This window comes from Cheilinus undulatus, linkage group 8, assembly GCF_018320785.1.
Source record: "Cheilinus undulatus linkage group 8, ASM1832078v1, whole genome shotgun sequence".
Lineage (NCBI taxonomy): Eukaryota > Metazoa > Chordata > Actinopteri > Labriformes > Labridae > Cheilinus > Cheilinus undulatus.
Genome location: NC_054872.1, coordinates 33,834,649 through 33,856,250, shown reverse-complemented (window position 1 = coordinate 33,856,250; position 21,602 = coordinate 33,834,649). Strand labels below are relative to the sequence as shown.

Genomic DNA, 21,602 nt, shown 5'->3' with positions numbered 1-21,602 from the left:
ATTGCCTACATTTTCTGCTATCCCAGACCCATAAATCAGGTCATCAGAAGACTGGTATTTGACTTCAATGTGGGAAAATTCTCTTGTTTTGATGATAAGCATTATTTTATGCACTGCGAAGAGAGAGAATCAGTAAGTGCGGCACATGGTGCTGTCAGTCCGAGTATTCGCCTAATAAGTTTGATTTAAGCTTTATAGACAACATAAAGATGATCAGATAAACCAGAGACATTCAGCTTTAACTTCTGTCTTTCCTTCTTTGTTTTGACACTTTTGTTGTGCCATAAAGAAACACAATCCAGAAAAGAAATAACGAGCAATTAGAAATCACGTGACTCTCAGCGGGTGCAGTATCAGAGACTGTGGATGGAAAGGTGTTGACAAAACTTTGTGAAGTTTTCGGACTTTTACTTGTTGAGACTTGAATTTTTTTCATGTAGCTCTCTCTCTCTCTGTCTCTCATGGATCATCTGATGATCAGCTCAGAAAAGTTTGAACAGGAAAAATGCCCTGACGTTTTGGAATCTGCTCCAGGCTCTGAGTGTTTAAGTCAGATATTCATCCCCTTAATGAGTAATTACAAACTACACACTGTAAACTCAAAAATTATCAGGTGAGAAAAGGCGTAAAGGCCATGGACTTTATTCCCCGGTAGCTGCACACACGCACCCCGGTAGCGGCAACAACGTCACGTGTCTAGTTGCTCTGATTGGCCTGTAAAGATGTGACAGGCAGAACATTCATCCAATCACACTCTGAGTTTTTTTTTCAAAGGCTCTGCCCTTTCCGCTGTATATCGAAAGTTTTCCAGATGGATGTGTGAAACAAATCCATCTGCTGTGTCAGGTTACGTGGGACCAGTGTTACCTGTGAACCTCTGACAATTTGTGAATTATCCCCTGAAGTCAGTGTTTGGTGTGGTGCATTTAAGGCATAAACAAACACATGTACTCAAATTTTACAGACAGTTCTGAAAGAAAACATAAGGTGCATTGCTGCAGCAATTAAAATGCACAGTGAATTTTTATTTCTAAAATTCATACAAAAAATGCAATGTTCTGCACATTGCATTCTGCAGAGAATGTTTCCTGCATGTGTTCTATACATACTGTTAACTAGAGTTTCCAATAAACAACATTGGCTTAATTGTTTTTCCTCTCTCTCTCTCTCCCTATATATAGATAAAGATATAGATATGGAGAAAGCTGTTCATGACTAGTAAACTAGGATATATATCCTTTAACTCTCCAATTACCCATCAAGGTCATGTAAGTCAAATGTACGTAGGAAGAGAGAAAAAGTCAAGCATCCCTCACATTAAGGTATTATGGTGTTCAATATTAACCTCTCTTACTCTGAACAGTTTTTAAGCTTCTGATGTTATTCTGTGCTCTATTAACTTGATATCATTGCACATGCACAACCACCCCTCCTTGTGCATATCAGCCGTTGCAGCCTAACCACTCTTGAACAACACATTCTAAATCGTTAATTGTGATGTGCATGAAATGGAGAGCTAAATAGTACTGATACGAGATCCGGTGCAAGAAACTGTAGGAAGCAAAGCAGAAGCCCTGTGTATGTGAAGAGAGCAGCAGTGCACACAGCACATTTTAAATAAAAAAAGTAATAAGCCATCAGGTCTCTGTACAACCAAAGGGAGAGCTGTGTCCGCATCCCGGTGCATGATGGCCTCAGCCAGGCCTACTCCTTGTCTCAGATGCTGTTTGTGATTTTCAAGGACAGGATCTCAAGACACAGTCGGGGGGAGGAGGGTTTCCAGTTTGGGGAGCTCAGACTCTCATCACTGCTGTTTGCAGATGATGTGGTTCTGCTGGCTCCCTCAGCTGGGGACCTCCAGTAGGCTCTGGAGCGGTTTGCGGCGGACTGTGAAGCGGCTTGTATGAGAATAAGCACCACCAATCTGAGGCCATGGTCATGTGCCGGAAAACGGTGGGTTGCCCCCTCTGGGTGGGGAGTGAGTCTTTGCCCCAAGTGAAGGAGTTCAAGTATCTCAGGGTCTTGTTCAGGAGTGAGGGAGAATGGACCGTGAGATTGTCAAGCGGATTGGTACAGCGTCAGCAGTTTTGCAAGTGCTGTACTGTACTGTTGTGGTGAAGAGGGAGTACCTATGGTCATGAACTCTGGTTAATGACCGAAAGAATGAGATCGTGGATACAAGAAATGGGATTCCTCAGGAGGTGGGGCTCAGCCTTAGAAATAGAGTGAGGAGCTTGGACATATAGAAGGATTTTGAAGTAGAACCACTGCTCCTTCACGTCAAAAGGAGCCAGTTGAGGTGGTTCGGGCATCTGATCAGGATGCCACCTTGGCACCTTCCTACGGAGGTCTTCTGGGCATGTCCTACTAGGAGGAGACCCTGAGGCAGACCCAGAACTCGCTGGAGGGATTATATATCCCATCTGGCTTGGGAGAGCCTTGGAATCCTTCAGGAGCAACTGGAAAGTGTTACCCAGGAGAGGGACGTCTGGGTTGACTTGTTTTGCCTTAAGACTGGCCACACACGAAAGGATTTTAAGCCCGTTTTGAGGCCAGAGCTGTCACCACCAAAGATAGTGGGGGCTGAGTGTAGACTCGTTGCAAACGATTGTCTAAATAATCCTCAATGTGTGGTGTCAGTAGGATTTACTGCCCAAAAGCTCCCAGACCTTAAATTGTAAATATAACACACATTCGATGTTTGCTCTTCTAGGTTGTAGTGCCTCTGACAAAATACCCACAACCACCATTTAGAGCAAGCAGTCTGGGTAGTGTAACTAGCCGGGTGTTAGATAGGCAAAAAAAAAACACAACTTCACCTTCATTCCAGGCTTATTGTGGATGAACAAGCCAGGGGGTACTTCTGAAGTCACGTGATCATGCTAGGTAGCTGGCAGCTCAGCAGGTGTGTGGTCTCCAGTGATCTGCTGGTCTGGCTGTGCTGCCTCATGTGTGCTCAGAGGATTAAAGATGAAAAACATCCTGAAATTGTTGTTAACATTGTGGTCTCCCACATTTTTAAAACTGTTTAAAGATTTGAAAACGTCTAGTGTGTGGCCAGCCTAAATGACCATGATATTCCTGTGCTTGATTAGCCTTATGGCCTTCTATAACACATCAGCAGTGCCAAAGGCTGATCGCCTCCATGCCACACTGCATTGATGCAGTAATTTATGTGAAAGGAGTCCCGGTCATATATTGGGGGCATATACAGTGCTTAACAAATTTATTAGACCCCCTAACCCTAACCAAAGTAAGGTTTATGCCACAGCTGCCCTAAATTAACAGCATTGGTAATTACCAAAATCATTTTTTTATGTTTCTGCAATGGTTAATACACCAATATGTAGAAGCTCTTTAACCCAAATGATATTTTAATGCTAAAATAGAATTATTATTGTTATCCATGAATTTTCAAATTTACTGATTTACAAAAAACTGAAAAAATAGTAAAGCACATTATTATTTCTTGATTAACATGTCAAATTATAGTTATTTACTTGCATTCCTGAACAGAAAAATGAGTTTTAGTGGTTGAATGTTATGCTTGATTCCCTTCTGACTTCTCAGAGAAGCCCAGTGAGCCGGCTCAAATTTGGGTGAATTCAGTTTGAAATCCCTCATTCCTGTTCAAAATGGTAAAACGTGGAGAGCTCACTGAAAATGAAAGAGTCTGCATTAAAGCACTTCATGATGCTGGATGGTCTTTGAGACAAATATGACAGGTGGTCTAATAAATTTGTTGAGCACTGTAAATGAACATACTTTTCAACAATTCTGTATCAACAATCCCCTTTTATTGGTCTTTTGTAATACTTAGTTCTTTGAGATACAGAATTTAGGGTTTCCATTAACTGTGAGCCATAATCATCAAAATTTAAGAAATAAAGACTTAAGATATTTCACTCTATGTGTAATCACTCTGAATCATGAGCCTCACTTTTTGAATTGAACTACTGAAATATATTAACTTTTCCACAAAACTATACTTTACTGAGATGCACCTGTATACTTTCGAAGTAATCCCAGAAATACCAAAATCCTCATATGACTGATGGCTTCATGTTGATGAGACACAAATCATGAGTTAATCTCTCTGTTTACAAAAACCCAGAGTGGTATTAAAACTCCACTGTCTGATTATGTGTCATTAATAAATATGAGTTTTGAAAGGAGAGCAGACATAAACAACACATTGATATTCATATTGGGTTTTAACCAGTTTTAATTAACCCTGATTACAGCTTAATTACAAGTTTGGAAAAACACGAAAGAAGTGGAGAAATTCAATGTTACATCATGGTATTAACTCTCATCTCTCCATCTGAGTGTTACGTAACTGCTCGGGGGAGACGAGGCGAAAGAAGAGACTGAAAGAGGGAGAAGATAGACCTTTACACAGTCAAACAATACAACATCTTTTTTCTTATTTTAAAATGATACAACCCCTCCCCCCAAAGAAAACAAGAAAAAAATATACAAGAGAGAGAAAATAGTAACATTATAAAACAAAAATTACAATACATGACAAAAAGATAAAATCACTCCCCCCTTTCCCTCAAAATAAAATCATCTGCCGCTGCCTTGCCCTTCAGCCCTGGGTGTTATTTCTGTCAGCATCAAATTAATTTTACACATTTTTGTTATTTTACATTTGTAAAAACTAAAGATAAGTAAAACGTCTCTGGTTTAGGAGGCTTCAAGACTTGAAATCGGGAAAGGAGTTTGGATGTACACAACATAAAAAGCAACAGCTAACAGAGCCATGGAATAAAATAATGCCAGGTGGAGAGGTAAATAACCCAATGAGAGCAATAATAACACCAACAATAATCAATAGCAATATTGACATCAGAAAAATAAACCAATAAACCTTTATTTCTTTTGATAAAAACGTAATCCATGTTCATCTACTGTTCTTTGACTGTAGAGGCCTGGAACAAGATGAGAGATAGCCTGTGTTACAGTCAAAAGTCTGATCAATCTTTTTACCCTGCAATATCATGACTGAGTCAGATTATGCCTCAATCAGTGGGACATCAGACTACGCCTGAAACAAAGCGGGGAAAAACTGAAACCGAAAGAAGAGAAAGACAGTGCAGAGCAGGCAAGACTGATGCTTCATCTGTTTCTGAGATATGACAAGTGGTAATAAGGCAGCTATCAGTTCAGGTACAGACACAGGACTCAGTGTGGGTGAGTATGTGTGTGGTGTTTGAATGTGTGTGCGTGCTGTGACATGCTCCAGTCCAGCCCCATAGGGGTCTGATGAGGAAATTCAATCAGCTCAACTACACAGAGAGCCTGGGGGCTGTCGATCTCACAGTTCTCTGCAATAGATCTGTCTTGTGGCTGGCCAGGCAGGGCCGAGCTTCTGGTCAACACGACTAGGTTAACCAATCAGGCCTCCAGGATGTTAAAACATAATCATTTGTGTTTGTGTGAATGTGCATAGTTGGAGGAGAGGGGCCTTTCAGGACAGGGTCTCACATGTTCCAGGCAATCGTACAGTAATGATTAACCCCCTTATCCCCTTTGTCTTGCTCCCTCTCTTTGTTGCTGTGAACTTTGGAGCATTATGCTAACTGGACTAAAAGAAAAGACAGGATTACTACTTCACTAATAACCCATGAGCTAACTCTGAGCACACATACACAGACACAGAGGGCCTGGAGAGGTGGCCTGGGGCCAGGAGAGCTCAAGCCAGGGAGAACCCCACTGAGCTGAACTAGACTGTACAGACAGGAGGGAGCAGAGTGCTGCCTGCTGAAAATAAAGTGAACAGCAGGATGAATCATTGGCAGTCTCTTAAAGTCCCGTGCTGGTCTTGTGGCTTGTTTGTCTATAAAACAAATTTACAAGAGAAACCTGGACTCCCACCCCTTTGTATCATGCCCATCTACCCTCCATGTAGCTATATATGTCTCAGCAAGTGTCTTAGCACTCAAAATAATCCACTTACAAAATCAATCATATAATTAAAATGCTATTTGTCTTTAAAATCTCACTTATTTATAATAACATTTAGAATATATAAAGATATAGTCTGTATGTGTGTTACTAGAGCTCAGTTTGCACTTTTTTACATGCTATAAAAACAAGGCATAGAGAGGCAGTGTATGTGTGTAAGTTTGAGTATGTTTTAAGATGCTCCCTGCTCTCTCAGGCTTTTACACTCATGTAGTTTACAGGCCTGGCAGTGTTACACACTCAGGGTCTGAGGATGATGTGCACTACAGGGAAAGCTGGAGGTCTGGACCAGTGACAGGCTAGCCATCTGGTGGGCTGCCCAGCTATGGGCTGGTTGGGCCAATCAGAATGGCTTATGATTTCACTTCTAAAAACAAACAAACCAAAATTTAAGAAAAGAAGATACTCAAAAAGTATGTTAATGAAGCAAAACACTTTTGAGATCAGCCTAACAATCAGTTTAAACTAGGGCTGTCAAAGGATCCAACATTTTTAATTGCAACTCAGAATTTCTGTAGTCAATCTGGATTTATTGCATCCTTTTTTAATATTCTAAAATTTCATTATTTGCATTTGAAACCAACTTTTTTGTCATTTAGAATTTTTCTACATTTAACTAATGGTAATTTACTTCCTGTTTGGATAGACCTGCTTTTATAGATAGATCCAGGATTTAAACATTAACCGTGGGAGGAAGATCTTGTTATGGGTTAAAACAAAATAAGGGGACAGTAAAAAGTTAAATGTTTGATAACACAAGAGCAGATGACTTTTGACTTGTTCACTGAGCTGTCTGTGATTTTTTTTGAAGTGAAATTAGACAAAAAAAAAGAGCAGTGGCATACTTATTCTGAATTGTGGTGGCTGCACTGAGACTCTGCAGTGGCCTAACCACAGTGTGCTATAAAGGGACAATAAAACCATGGGATTAATCCAATTAAAAACAAATAAGACCTCAATTGTAGATCTTAATTAGTCATGATTAATGTGATTATTTCTGACAGCCCTAGTTTGAACCCCACGGGTACGTATTTGGATTCTTGAGTATAAATCTACTTCTCTTGCCATTAAAAAAGTAAAATCTTGAGCAAACTTGATCATTTCATCCACTCTTGAAAAGATGACTGTCTCACGATTCTAACACCCAACATATCACAAGCTTTTTATATTAACAGCTTTGTTGGTGGTGTTTTTTTTTTTTACCCAGCTTGTCACTGGTCCAGACAGAGAGAGGAAGTGTGTTTAAGAGCTAAAGGCAGTGTTGTGCATCGGTGTGTGTTTGCTGGTTTAGTTTAACACTATCTATGATTGTTAGAGGAGCTTCAGCTGGTGAACTAGTATTTTGTGCTGCTTGGCCTGTAGAAATTTTCTTTTCTTTTTTGTCTTTTTTTTTTTTTTACAATACAAGCCATGTCAGGTGAGGTGAGAAGGCTGGTTAACAGTTACTGGAACCACTCCTGCTGACTTTCCCCACTCTTGGTCCCATGAACTGTCTTTTTATTTCATTCTTAATCTCCCTGGGGTTAAAATCATTTCTTTAAGTCGAGTTTCCACAGGTGGTCCGCAAGAGAAAGAGTAGCAGGACAGGAGAGAGACAGGAAAAGGTTATACAAAAGCTCGAAGAGAACAGTGTGCGAAAGTCCAAGTGTGTATTTGTAAATGTGGATGTGTATACTTCTGTGCAGTCCCCTTCAATTTTGGCTGTGTTATTAGCCTGTGTGTGCATGATTCCAATAAACATACAGCAATATGCTTCCCTGAGTGGAGTGGGCCAGGTTAAAAGTCAGAAAACACCCAACAGCCCCACTCTTCAGTCTTTGATACACACTTGTCAGTATCTTCTAACTTTACAAGACTTATATAGAATGATTTTTTAGCCGTCCTCTCCATTCTTTGCTTTCTTCCATGTCACTCCAGGGCTGTGGGTTTTAGATACAGGCACTTATCAAAGTCCCACCAGCGTTATAGGAAAAAGAACACAGAGGAGAGCATGTACGATGTGATCCTGGGTGTGTTTCTGGGTTGCGAGAGAGTGTGTGTCCCCTGAGGAAAGTGCTGCTGATTTAAACCATGGGGTCTGAATGAGGGAGCTGTGCTACCGGTGCAGGGAAAGTCTGGAGCTTCACTGGCCAGGTGGGAGGTGAACTTGGAGCCAAGTTTCTATCAGGGAGCCTCCCTCTGATTTCACCCCAGTCACAGTCACTGTTCTGGGATGGCTTAGTCTGAGAGTCCCACCTCCCAAAAAGGATGTGTCCCAGAAGAACCCTGATCCAGACAGAGAAAGATTTGACAACACAAGAGTCAGGCTGTCACTGAGGTGTAGGTTTTATATGTGTGTATATTGGACATTGCTCTCAGTTTACTGGAGGTTTCAGGAATCTAGTTTATCAGTAAGGGACTGGGATTTACACACTCCTGTGCCACCTCAGGTGCGACTGGAGCAGTAGTGTTTGTGTCTCTTATCAGTAGTCTTTGTTTTCCAGAGACAGCTGTGCAGTGGCACGGTGCAGCTCAGCACTCACTCTCCGCTGCGAGGACAACGGTGTAGTTAAAGAGCCCTCGTACGTCAGCGGCGGAGGACTGTCTCCATCCCCGCTGCCTGTCCCGTCTTCGTCCATCTCCATGCGTCCATTACTTCGCCTCTCTCTCTCCCTCTCCTCCTGAGGTCGTACTTTCTTGTCATCTGACTCCTCCTGTGAGGCCTCCATACGCTGGTCTTCACTCCAGCGCCTCTTGAAGCGCAGCTTTAGAGGGATACACTTTGTCTGGGGGGCTCCTGTTGAGCCTGTCTGAGGTGGAGGTGTGTGGCTGTCCGCTGGTTCGACTGGCTCGCTCTTGAGGGTGGGCAACCCACGATATGTGTTGGAGTGCGTGTGATGTGAGGAGAAGAAAGGCATCAGGCCAGGTGGAGCAGGAGCTTTGAAGACATCCTCATCAAGGTCCTCATCAGGGTGGGGGTGGTGTTGGGGTGGTGCGCCGCCATTAGCATGGTGATGGTGGTGGTGGTGGTGGTGGTCAGGAGCTCTAGAGTGGCGGGGGGAAAAGAGCTCAAATTCTTCATCTCTCTCGTCTGGGTCCTCATCACTAATGTCAGTCACCTCCACCTCTTCTTCTGACTCGATGTCAGAGATGGGCTCCACCTGGATGAATGGATAAATAAGGAGAAACAGAAATCAATAAAATAGGAAAAATGAGATTGGGGGTAGTCATTGGTTAACATGAGAGCTGTCATGATTAATCACATTAATCCTGATTAATAACGGTCAAAATGAGTGCACTTATTTTCTTAAAAATAATGATTAGTCTACTGCTTTATTGTCCCTTTCAGCAGACATTGGTTGGGCCACTACAGCATCTCTGTGCAGCCACAGTGATGTAAAATAAGTCCACCATCAAAAATTCAGAAATCTTAGTTGACAAGTCAAAGATCAGCTATACCAATCAAGCATTTATCTTTTTACTGTTCCTTAATTTCCTTTTCAATCCATAACAAATCCTTTTTCCCTTGTTAAGTTTTTGTCAAAATCTTGTATCTACCTATAAAATCAGGTCTGTATCGGAAGGGGAAGTCAATTATCCTTACACCCAATCCTAACAGCATGCAAGCGTCCGGCATCTCGTTGCACTGCACAGCATCGCACGCTTACTGTCCACACTGGATCCACTGAATATTTAATCTCTGCCCTGTGAATTTCAGTTTCTCCTTGTAAATAATATGGCATCTTATGCTTTTATGTTGAAAGCGGAGAAACATGCATGTGGCACTTTTACACTGGCAAAAATTTGACAGCTAGAGCTGAATAGTTTTGTCTCCATGTTAACACAAGTCAGATCACAATTGATTTTAAACATGGATATAGATATAATTTCTGCAAAGCTATCTCCCCTTTGTAAAACAAGCTTACAAGCTCTTGAATTAAGTGAAAGAAAATGTAGGAAATGTTTCATCCAACAATCCATGTGCCTGTTTCCTTGATCTTTACTCATCCCAGCAAGAGTGACAGCGAGGACAATAGGAATGGGGCAACAAGGAAAAAAACGCTGCACCAGATCGCTCACATGCTAATATGTATCTGTGTAATCAAGGTGATTTTGTCACTGAAGCTTCAAGTTAGTTTAAGACAAAAAAAATGACAAAAACAGTTTTGAATGCAAAATAGTGAAACTTGAAATGGGATAAAAAGGATGTGATTATCTCGATTAATACCAGAAATTCTGAGGATTTTTTTTTTTTAGTTTTTTGACAGCCCTAGTTAACAATCTTTATCAGTCAATTAAGCTGTAGTTCAGGAAGTCTGTTTCAGAATAATGTCCAACAGTGGTGTGATTTTATTTGTGTATATGAAATTAAAAGGTGCCATCGTAAGTTCTTGTGGTCACTGTGTTGTTGAGAATGCTACATAAATCATAGAGTTAGAAACTGTTTCCATGTAACTCACCTTGATCTTAGGGAGTCCTGCGCTGTTTAGGGATTGTGTTGAGGAGGAGGCAGAGATGAGGCCTGAACCGCTAGCTGAGCTTAGGTCACTCCCAAACGACAGCGAGGAGCCAAGGCCAGAGGTAGATGACATGGACCCAGATCCTGAGCCTGAAGACATGGAACTCTGCCTGGGTTTACTCTGACTCTCCCTCTGCTTCCTGCCCAGTGGTGGTGGCTGCAGCTTGAACTTGAAGGGAGACATGAGTGGAGGCTCCTCACCCAGGTGGAGTGGGTGGTGCATTGGATGAGAATGGGGGTGAGGGTGTGCAGAGTGAGGCGGATGCGGGTGGTGATGGGCCGAATGAGCCAAAGGTGGATGGTGGTGCCGCTCTCCTCCCCTATCTCCTCCCCCTGCAGCTGCTCGTTCTCTCTCTCCTCTCTCTCCAGTCAGAGATTTGTCTGCAGACGGCCGGTGGGGCTGAGGGATGACGATGTTGGGGTACTGGAGGAAGGCTCTGGGGCTCAGGCCGTAGTTGTACACTGACTGGGTGTGGGCCTGCAGGTAGCGCTTCATGTCTTCAGGGTTGAAGGAGAAGTGGGAGCCTAACATGGGTGACAGTGTAGGTGAGGGGGTGTAAGGTAGGTGAGATGTTGGTGTCATGGAGAGCGCTGGGGACAGGGGAGGTGCTAGCAGGCTGGCTCCTCCCGGCCCTGGCAAAGGGGACACAGGGAAGGGCGATAGTGGCTCTGGGTGGATCCGGTGCCCTGCGGGGCCACGTGAGCCTGGGTGTCCTGTGGGGTTTCCTGGTCCTCCATACATTCTGAACAGAGCTTCATGGGAGAGGCGGGGATGGATGATGCTTCTGTAACTTCCTCCTCCCCCACCAGGTCCTCCTCCACTCACACCTCTTTCTCCCCTCTCCTCCCCTGCCACCGTGTTGCCCTCTTCAATTTCAGAATTGACTGACGTGCCGTCGCTGCAGTCACTGACAGAGCCACGTGCCATTCGTCGAGCCACAGAGCTGAACATGCCGCCTGGGCTGCGCAGATCTTCATTTGGGGAGAGCACTTCAGAGGGTGTTGAAGGAGGAAAACGAAAGTGAGTCCCTGCGCCGGTGGGGACGGGAGGGGCGCTCTGAGGAACGCTGCTTCCTGGAGATTGGAGATGTCAGAGGAAGGAGGGAGGAAGAGAAAATGAGGGAGAGAATACTGAGAAATGATATATAATGTTGTCCTGTGTAATCCTATGTAATCATGCTATCCTATTGTGGGATTAAGAGATATCTGAACATGCAAAGGCATGCACACACAAACAGCACCATGCTGTCCAAGCTTACCAGTGGAGCCCATGTCGATGAATGGGTAGTTGACCAAAACCAGTTTATTGAAGTTGAACTTGTAGGTGAACCTCTTGCCTTTGGTCTTGTGGAGGATCCTTTTGTTGTAGTAGTATCTGTTAAAGAGGGAAAAAGACCCATATTTATTAACATTAGACACCCTAGGGCTGATTGATTTTGAAAAGATATCGATTAAGATCAAGAAAGAAATACTGCACATCATTTGATCATTTGCCCAGCCTTAGTCCGCACTTTGCATGTTAAGGTAAATATAAGGACACTTCTCATGGTTAAATAACTGACTGCGTAATGTCTTACGCAACGGTTTGATACCGCTACAAATATAAATTCTCCATTTGTCACAAATGTAAACCTTGTTTTAAAATGTTATTTTTTTCCTTAGTAACTGAGTCAGGCTGATGCGCCTGCACACTCAAGCACACACTTTAATAAGTATGAGCCTTTCATGTCACCTCCCCCTTCTAATGACAGATATTACAGAGTGTTGTATGACATTTGCACAAAGCAGACACAGTAAAGGAAGATGGAAGAGGGGGGAGAAAGGGGATGAAAAGAGAGAAAGCAGATAGATGATGGGAAGCTGTGGATGGACTGAGCAGTGATATGGGGTGGAGGGATAAACAAAAAATTAAAAGATCAGAAGTCTATGTATCCAGCATTAGCAATGTGGCCAAATGTAGACTGTAAACAGATTGTGATTGAGTGTGCAAGATTGTATGAGCTGGCAGATTCACGTTTGACAGTGAGTGTGTGTGATTTGTGTCACTTTGTGTGGACTGTGATTGCGTGGTACTGTCACTAATCCGTGTGCGTAAAACACAGCAAGAAATCAGAAAAAATATGTCTTTTTAGGTCTTTAAAGTTCAGATTTTGTCTGACAAGCGTCACACATGCTGTAATTCATTTTGCTAGATGGACCCATCTCTTTATGTAACTCTAAAGCAAAGCCACCAATAATTCACCCCATCTTTATCTGTTTATGTAATGGCCATTCTCTGTTTTTTTTTTTCAAGCTTTCTCTCTCTCATGCCTCCTGCCTACAGTACAAGGCTCCATTTTTATTAACCTTTGTCCAGCTACAGCTCTTTATGTAACATCTCTCTGCTTTCTTCCCCAGATCCACATCCACTTTATGTAACCTCTAGATCCCTGGCTGCCAGGCCTCACACACAGAGGGAGACAGAGCGAAGAATAAAGGAAGAGATAAAGAACAAGAAAGGAATAGAGATGTAGGGTTTTGTCTGTAAGGAAGATAACAAGCATGTCCACCATGCTCACAAAACTACCACCTAAATGCTGAGCACTACCCCTGGCTTTTAAACACCAGATTTAACCAGACAGCACATTTGCTCATCATGTCTGCATGCCTACCTGCTTTTCCAGCACGAGACTCTGATTTCCTTTCCTCCAGCATGTGTCTGCTGGCACAAGTTAAGTGAAGTGTGCTGACAAAGACAGGGGCTTCAGGGTATGTAGGTAATGTTGAGTTAATCAGAGCCCATTGACTATCATTACACTGAATGGTAGTTATCCAGACGGCACTGTGTGTTTGTGTGTGTGTCTGTCTGGTGGTGGGGAGGTGTCGCCCTTCACCCCCTCTTATTATGCTTATTACACAGACTGGTTGGGCCATTTTTTTTTTTTGCTCCAGGAACAGACTGTTGCTCTTTTGCTCTTGTTCTCCTCTTCTCCCTTTATCCTACTGATACTTCTCTCTCTCTCATCAATCCTCCTCCCCCTCTTTACGCCAGCTCTCTGCCTGTGCTCTCCACTCATCCCCTGAGGCGATGAGAGAGGGGTGAGAGAGAGAGGGAGAGACAGGACAGGCCTGCACTGTTGAAAACATTGTTTACGCCAGGCACAAAGCAGCATGTCATTTCTGCTCTAGGGGAGACACTCGCAAGGGCCGGGAAGGAGGGGAGGGAGGCAAATCAGGAGCGAGGGGACAGACAGAGACAAGGCCAGGAAGTCAAGCAGAATTAAAATCACAACAGCACTGTGATTGAATTATCTAATGGCTAAAAAAGTCAACAGGCTGTGCTTTGGTACAGCATAAAATATAAATACAGACTGAGAGGGCTGCAGACAAAGTCCAAAACATGTATCACATACTTCTGAAACACCAAAGTACAACTTCATTTTGAAATTTAAAACAGACAAACAAGTTTAATTGCATTTTAAAGTCAATTTTTTAGACAAACTGACACAATAATTCAACTTTTTCTGACTGGATTTAAAAGTACTGAGTGACTGCAAATGTGACCTTTAAGTTTTTCAGGTCATCTCTAAAGAAGTTTTCAGTAAAATTAAAATTAGAGCTCTCATTGTATATTAGACTGCATCGATTAGACCTAACTAAAACACTGGAAACTGAGGGAACAGTTTGCATATATATAGACAAATCCCGAAGGCTAATAATATCACAGCGCTAACACATCTGTGTGTGACTCAGTCTCATAGCAGTTGGTCAGTAGGAGTGAGGCCAGCTAAAGTGCGCTTGGCTGCAGTCATACATGCAGCCAAGAGAAAGAATGCTCAAATGCATATTTGGAAGCAGACGACAACTTCACATAATCTTAGACGCAGCAACTGAAGCTGCACATGGTCAACCACTGGCTGTCCATGCCCCTCCTCCTGCTCTGTCATACAGGCAGACTGTCTTTGAAGAGCATTTGAACTCACTTCAAAAGAGAAGAAAGAGATTCTTTGAGTGCCTGTGTTTAGCTGCCCACCGCACTCGCCTTACACACACTCGTGCACGCACAAACCTCTGTTATATCCTGACTCTGTTACTGCAATCTTATTTAAACGTAATAAAACACACGGCTGTGTGTGTGCCCCCACACACCCCCAGAGCGTATCATCCAGGACCTGTGGCTTTATCTTGCTTGCTGTTTAACCAAAAGACTAGATTGAACAATCAATGCGAGTATGGATTTAGGCAAAGCCTTCAGGGAAACGGAGCTGAGGCTTTCTATCAATTCTGTTGTTTCTGTGTGTGATTCTAGGCCAGGGATTAAGGCTGCGATTACACAGACCTGCTGTAGTCCAAAACGCCATGATCAAAGCAGACAGACTCACACATGAAGACACACTGGACTGCTGGAATTCAGTGGTAGCAAGTGTTAAAAATAACACACTGTTAAAACCATAATTTTAGCCAGGCTTGAATCCATTCATAGGGAGACAACAGTCTTATTATTTAATGTGACGTTTTCGGACTTGTTTATTTGGTTTAAACAGGTTTCAATGCAAAATGTAATTGGTCCAGTAAGTAAACTGCTTTGAAAAAGGAGAAAAGGGCAGAGGTACAAGACTTTGTACGTATTTTTTGCAAGGATGAAGGAACAACATATCTCACAACCTACTGCGATTTCTTTTATATATTGCAAAGGATAGTTTTCCCACACTTTTAGGCCATGCATGTACCTCTTACTACATTTTTCTTTATTGTACTGTTTACATTTTAAATAATAATGTAATAAGTGATGTCAGTCAATAAAAAATCCAAATTAATATAGGATTTATAATTTATTAATCTGAAATATGTTGCATATGTTGATAATTTGAGATAGACTACATTACTGGTAGATTTAAAGATAATAGTTACAAAACAACCAGAAAGGACATGCTTCCAAATGGCATAAAAACTAGTTATAAACTCTTAAAAAAGAAAAAGCGGAGACTGAGGGCAGATTACCCACCTACTAGTCAACCTAGAATGTTTTAATCTGTAGAATATGGATTTTATCCATAAAATAATAAAAATAAAGAGCACAGAGATTTTTTACAACTGTTTTAATTGAAGTTGCAAAGCTACTTTAGCAGGTAATTAGTGAATTCACTAATCACTGGAGCAAATGGACTCATTATTTTAATGTAGCTCTGTAATGTGGCTCTTCAACACAACATATAATCATCAAAATTACATGCAATTTAACACTTTTCAGGGAATGAGAAAAACCCTGGATCTTTCAAACAAGTTTAACACTGAAAGGTGATAGTCAGCATCTTTATGACAACTTTTTTGGTTTGAAATTTGTAGAGAAGGCAGACAGATGTAGAGGGTGACCAATTTTCATTGTGAGATAACTAAAATCATAATAAAACAGATATGGAGCTTTGGCCAGAAAAAAAAAGAGGAGAAAAATTGATCTGAAAGGACACTGCAAAAGAAAACAGATATGAACTGGAATGGAAAATCTCCTGATGTTATGATAGAAGAATACTACCAGTATGATTCGTTGGCCTGGAGCACTTTTTTTTTTATCTGTTATGACTAAATTTTTCCATATTTTTGAGAAAAACCTGAAACTCATTAAAAAGTTATTTTAAGAAAAAAAAACAAAGCTATTGTAGCAGGTTATATGATGGTATCAGAGTGTGATTATCTAGTATACATTTTTTAATATTATTTTTTGCCCCGTGATCAATTCATCAAAATCAATTCAAAATTCTGACAACACTGATTGGAATATATCATAGTTTGAATATTGCTTTATGCTAAGGAGGCATACTATTGTCAACATTTGTAGGTACAATAGACATTTCCATGGTTACAGAAGGCCCCATCAATCAGATTTGTCGTTGCGAGACTTTGGGATCGTGGGTACTGTAGTATTTTTTGCCTGACATCACAACTGAACCGATTTTCTTCAAAAAAGTTGATATCTTTCCCACTTTTGTCGCCTACCAGAGCACATACCATTGTTTCACTCTCAGGTATCTTGTGGTAAGTATAACTTGGGTATTTCTGGCAGTAAAGAAAATAATCAAATCTGTAAAGGAGAAAATGAGCAGGTTTTTTACTACACTGCTGAACTCTACACCAGAACCTTACCCTGCAACACTAGCACAGACCTGAAACGAACTTCACAGTTTGAGGAATGAGGATAAAAAGAGAAACTGAAGCAGAGGTGGGTCTGCTGGTTCTGCTTAAAACTCTGGAACTTATACAGACACTTTGCCGATAAGAATGGCTTATGTATCGTCCGTAAAAAAATGGCAGATAGTAATTTTTTCAAAACCCAGAGTTCAGACTGTCATTTAAGTTTTAATGAAGTCTGGCAACCCTCAGTGGTGTTTACAACCTTTAACAACAATTTGAATATTCATTTGTTGCTCCATTGACATGATTTTGTGCAATGTTGCTACATTTTTTAAGTTATGACAGTAGTCACCAAATGGGTAGAAGTTATGAAAATGTGTAGCATTAAATCTGTGTTTTATTTTGGCCGCTAGTTCAGATGGCGATGTCTCAGAAAGCCCTGCCTGACCTCCTATTGATTACATTTCGTATTATCCTATAATATGATATGTATATTAGATCACAAATCTATTTCAGTATCACTTAATATCTACACACACACACACACAAATGTCAACACTGAAAACAAAGTGAGCCATCCTGCTTGTGTGTGCGTGTGCGCGCGGACAGCCTGTGCCTTTCCCATTGTTGTGCTGTAAATAGGCGCCGACTGTGACAGGAAGTTGGGATTACAATACTCCCCATGAGCCCCATGTTTATTTTCTGCCTCTTTCGTCAGCATTGGCTATTGCACACACATCACGGCCAAATCCATCTCTACACACACGCACACACACACCAGCTGCTCACACTCAGGTGTGTGTTGAAGTTGTGAGAGCGCCGTGTGCTGAGGCTGGTTTTGATGACTGTTTACCGTCTCAAAAAGGACATAAAATGTTTTTTGTGCAGGGATGAGGGCAGTGGGTGGGGGGATGATAAGGAAAGGTGTCACATGCTTTGTGTGGATGTGGGTGACGGGTATGGACTGTATATGTGTGTTTGTGTGTGAAGAGGAGGATCTGGTCAGGGTACGATTAGACCGGTCACATGCTGAGTGGGTGTGAATATGTACTCGAGCACACTCTGGTGTGTGTGCATGCCGCCCTTGTACGAAATAAAGGCCTTATTCATTAAGAGACAATGACATACACACAACAACATGTACACTGAGCACATACATGCTGCAGATAGGGACAACAGACAGACAATGATCACTGATGTATGTACGTTGAACACAAAGTCATAGAGTGGTACTGTCCCTGGGTGCTCCCTCTGCACGTTCTCCCTGGCCCTGGGTGTTTCCATACAGAGCGCTCTGTGGTGAGAGGCCTTGTGACCTACAAACAGGCTCAGCCAGAGAGCTGACAAACACTCTGTGCATATGTAGCACAGCATGGACTGTAGAGTTTAACCCTATAAGCATATTTAGTTTAGTTTACAGCAGCTTTGTCAAAGACATTTTGATACTTATTTTTGTCCTTGTTTTTATCCTATGTTTTAACTCCTCCTCAAGCACTGATCCCACTGAATGGCCTGAAATAAAGAAATGTACATCTTTCTAACTGTTTTATTGAAATAACAGCTAATGTCATCATTTTACCTAACACAGATAAAAACCTGTGGCCTGCTGCACCAACTATGTTTAAGTTATGTCTTCAGTAACATTGTAAGGTTAATACTATAGCCTATGTTGAAACTTGTTAAATTATAACTACTTTGGTCACCCCAGATACGCAAGTTCCTTCTTTCTTATTCTTAGGTAGAGTGAACTAGCCAAAATATTTTCAAAGATCTGACATTCTCAGACCAATCAGAGAAAAGCTTTTTTGATGCAGTGTTTGTTATGGTGCTATCTTTCAGGTCAAATTGTCTCTGAACAGAAAATAACTTCTGCTCATGCTGTAAATCAACAAAAAGTTGCCAAAATTCATGCAAATACACTATATGGACAAAAGTTTTCAGCCACCTGACTGTTACACCAATAGGGACTGACACTGTATTCAAATACAAGCTCTTCAACGTGGAGTTGCCCCCCTTTTGCAGCTCTAACAGCTTACACTCTCCTTGGAAGGCTTTCCACAAGATTTTAGAGGGTTTCTGTGGGAATTTGTGCCCGTTCATTCCGTGAAGCATTTATTAGATAGGGCACTGATGTTGCATGAGAAGGCCTGGCTCCCAATCTTTGTCCGAGTCCATCCCAAAGGTGCTCAGTGGGGTTGAGGTCAGGGCTCTGTTCAGGCCAGTAAAGTTCTTCCATGCATAACTCATCAAACTATGTCATTATAGTCCTTGCTTTATGCACTGGGGAATAGTCATGTTGGCATAGAAGAGGGCCTTCCCCAAACTGTTTCCACAGAGTTGGAAGCATAGCATTGTCCTTCAATGGTGATAAGGAGCTTCAACAGCCCCATTCCATTTTCTCTCCTCCTCCAAAATTCACAGTTGGCACAAACTTTCACCCTCAGCATCTGCCAAACCCAGACTTGCCCATCTGAATGCCAAACAGAGAAGTGTGATTCGTCACTCCACAGAACATGTTTCCACAGCTCCACGGTCCAATGTCAGTGTGCTTGGCACCACTCCATCTGACACTTGGCATTAGACCTGTGTGATGTCTAATGGTAATGTGAGACTTGGTGATGTGAGGCTTGTATGCAGCTGGTGGCCAAGGAAACCCATTCATGAAGCTCTAGCTGCAGTTTTTGTGCTTACATTAATGCCAGTGGGTGTTCACTCTTCAGCTAAGGAATCAGCAGAATGTTAGCTAATTTAACGCACCATGAACCTTCGCAGTTGTTGACCCACTGTTATTTTTACATAACTTAGTTGCTGTTTTCCTACACTTTTCCACTTTTTAATAATATCACTTATGGTTGACCGTTGAATATCCACACTGGACTCTTCAGAACAACCCATTTTGTATCAAATGTTTGCAAATAGAGACTGCATGGCTAGATGTTTGAATGTTTACACCTGTGGCAACGAGTCTGATTGAAACACCTGAATTAAATTTTTAACAGGTGCGGTCAAATACTTTTCTCCATATGGTGTATGTCAGAGTATTACATTTAGATTATAACTAAAGCCTATACCTCCAGACTTAACACAACAGAAAAATCCTTAATTCAAGGGTGACAGCTAGAGGAGAAATTGCCAATATCATGAAATAATTTAATGGTATTTTACTGCTGGATGGCAGAAAATGTCCCCGCTCATGGAAAACCAAAACCTGGGTCAAAAGAAAGACATCATACATCAAACAGGACAACAGTTTTTAGAGCACCTTTAATGACAGCAGAGCGTAAACTGTCGTAAGTTAGAGCTTAAATTCAAACTAGGCACATAGCTTGTGCAATCCATAGCCGACCTTGCACAGCTTAGCTTCCATCTCTACAATTTGTTTGGTGAAATATCAGTCATAGCTGCAACAAATAACAAAAATGTAGGCAACAAAATCTACTGAATTTACAGCTTCACCATACTCAGGAATTTCCTTCTATGTGCTGCTCTATGGGCAGTTCTCCTGCAGAAGTGGCCCCATCACAGCTACATGAATGTTTGAAATGAAGCAAGCACTGCAAACGTGTGCATACAAGCACACACCGGCAGAGGCCCCGTGTACAATGGTGCGTTTATGTACGTGAATGTGCACATGTGCCGTGTTGTTAATCTTTGCCAGCTGTGCGTGGCAGTCCCCCTGACCTCTGACCACCCTGCAGGAGCATATGCTGGCTGCTGACTGCAGGACAGAGGGGCCCAGAGGTCTCTAGGAGCTGGGACCTCTTAGCATGATTACACTCATTAAGCCAGGCAGCACTCTAAAATGACTGATTGGCACCAGGCTTCATTTTCCTGACTCTGCTGTGTGGATCAGTGCCGGTTTCATTAATGACAAACACACATGGGAATCTGAAGGCTCAGACTTCATCTTTGCAGGCAGGTTTACAGCAAGACATGTTCCCTCATGATGAAAGTGCAGCTCTAGTTAATGAATGCATCCTTCTTTTCATTCATAAATTGCACCAAAATAAAAAATTATGTTCTCTTTTAAATGCATTATTTTAACAAAATGAAACAAAAAAAATCATTCATAAATAAATGTTAAAAGCAAGTCATAGAGATGGTGGGGTAACTCCTCTCAACATGAAGCATGTCCACATGCACACATTATGCACACACTCACACACAAGCACAGTCAGTTAGAGTGTAATCCTCTCTACAGGAGTGGGAATTTCACAGCAGCCGTGGGAGCGGGAGACCAAAAATGACGCACGGACTGAGGCCGTGCCCCTTTAGCGGAAAGTCGACACAAGTGCACACTCACACAATACAGCCCTCCTGATTTGTGATTAAGGGAATTTCCACCGTGTGCACGGCAGACAGGAAGATCACAGAGGGAAAAATAATAACTACAAAGGCTAAGTGATAAAAAGAACACTTAAAAAACATGCACTCCTTTTCAAGTATGCAAGCATGTGTGAGTTTGTGTGCTAATTGCCACATGCTGTGTTCTCCTTTATTAGCAGACTCCAGGTTTTCTCCACATGAAGGGCGCGAGGTGGCCTGTTCACCAACAGTTTATAACATATGGGGACTGTTAGCATGCACATGTGCTTGTGTGCCTCCTTTATAACTTCATGAATCTTTAGTGCCATTAATCCTCTTGCCACATTACTATTGATGTGCGTCTTGAGAGGCTTCATTTCCAGGGCCTCTTTGCGGTGCGGGACTGACGACAGCGCTGGTGTCAGTTCAGGTGACTTGACGGACGTAGGTGTGTGTGTGTGCATCCATGTGTTGTTTTGCTGATCCGTCCTTCTCATTCTAAGCCTGAAGTGACTTTGCTCAATTTATAGACACAGAGGGAGACAACCTGGCTGTAGGAGGGTGGACGAGGACAAAAAGAGAGCCTGAAGGGAGACTCCTGTGTAGAAAACTTGCTTGTAATCAGCCTCTGAGGCCAGGCCATCAGAGGGCACTAAGACTGGCTATATATAAGCACTTACTGCAGCCTAAGCTCCAAATCTGTTACAGCTCTACAGGATGG

General features: G+C 42.1%; 1 protein-coding gene across 1 annotated transcript in view; it reads right to left on the bottom strand.

Moving 5' to 3' along the window:
• Positions 1-4,208: 4,208 nt before the first annotated feature.
• Positions 4,209-21,602, bottom strand: part of erfl3 (Ets2 repressor factor like 3) — an 83,496-nt gene continuing 66,102 nt past the window's right edge. Inside the window, exons 3-5 of the mRNA XM_041793184.1 lie at positions 11,728-11,843; positions 10,410-11,542; positions 4,209-9,110 (exon numbers count right to left, since the gene is read on the bottom strand). Coding sequence (XP_041649118.1) covers positions 8,433-9,110; positions 10,410-11,542; positions 11,728-11,843 — 1,927 coding nt within the window. The 3' untranslated portion in view covers positions 4,209-8,432. The remainder of the gene's footprint in view (positions 9,111-10,409; positions 11,543-11,727; positions 11,844-21,602) is intronic.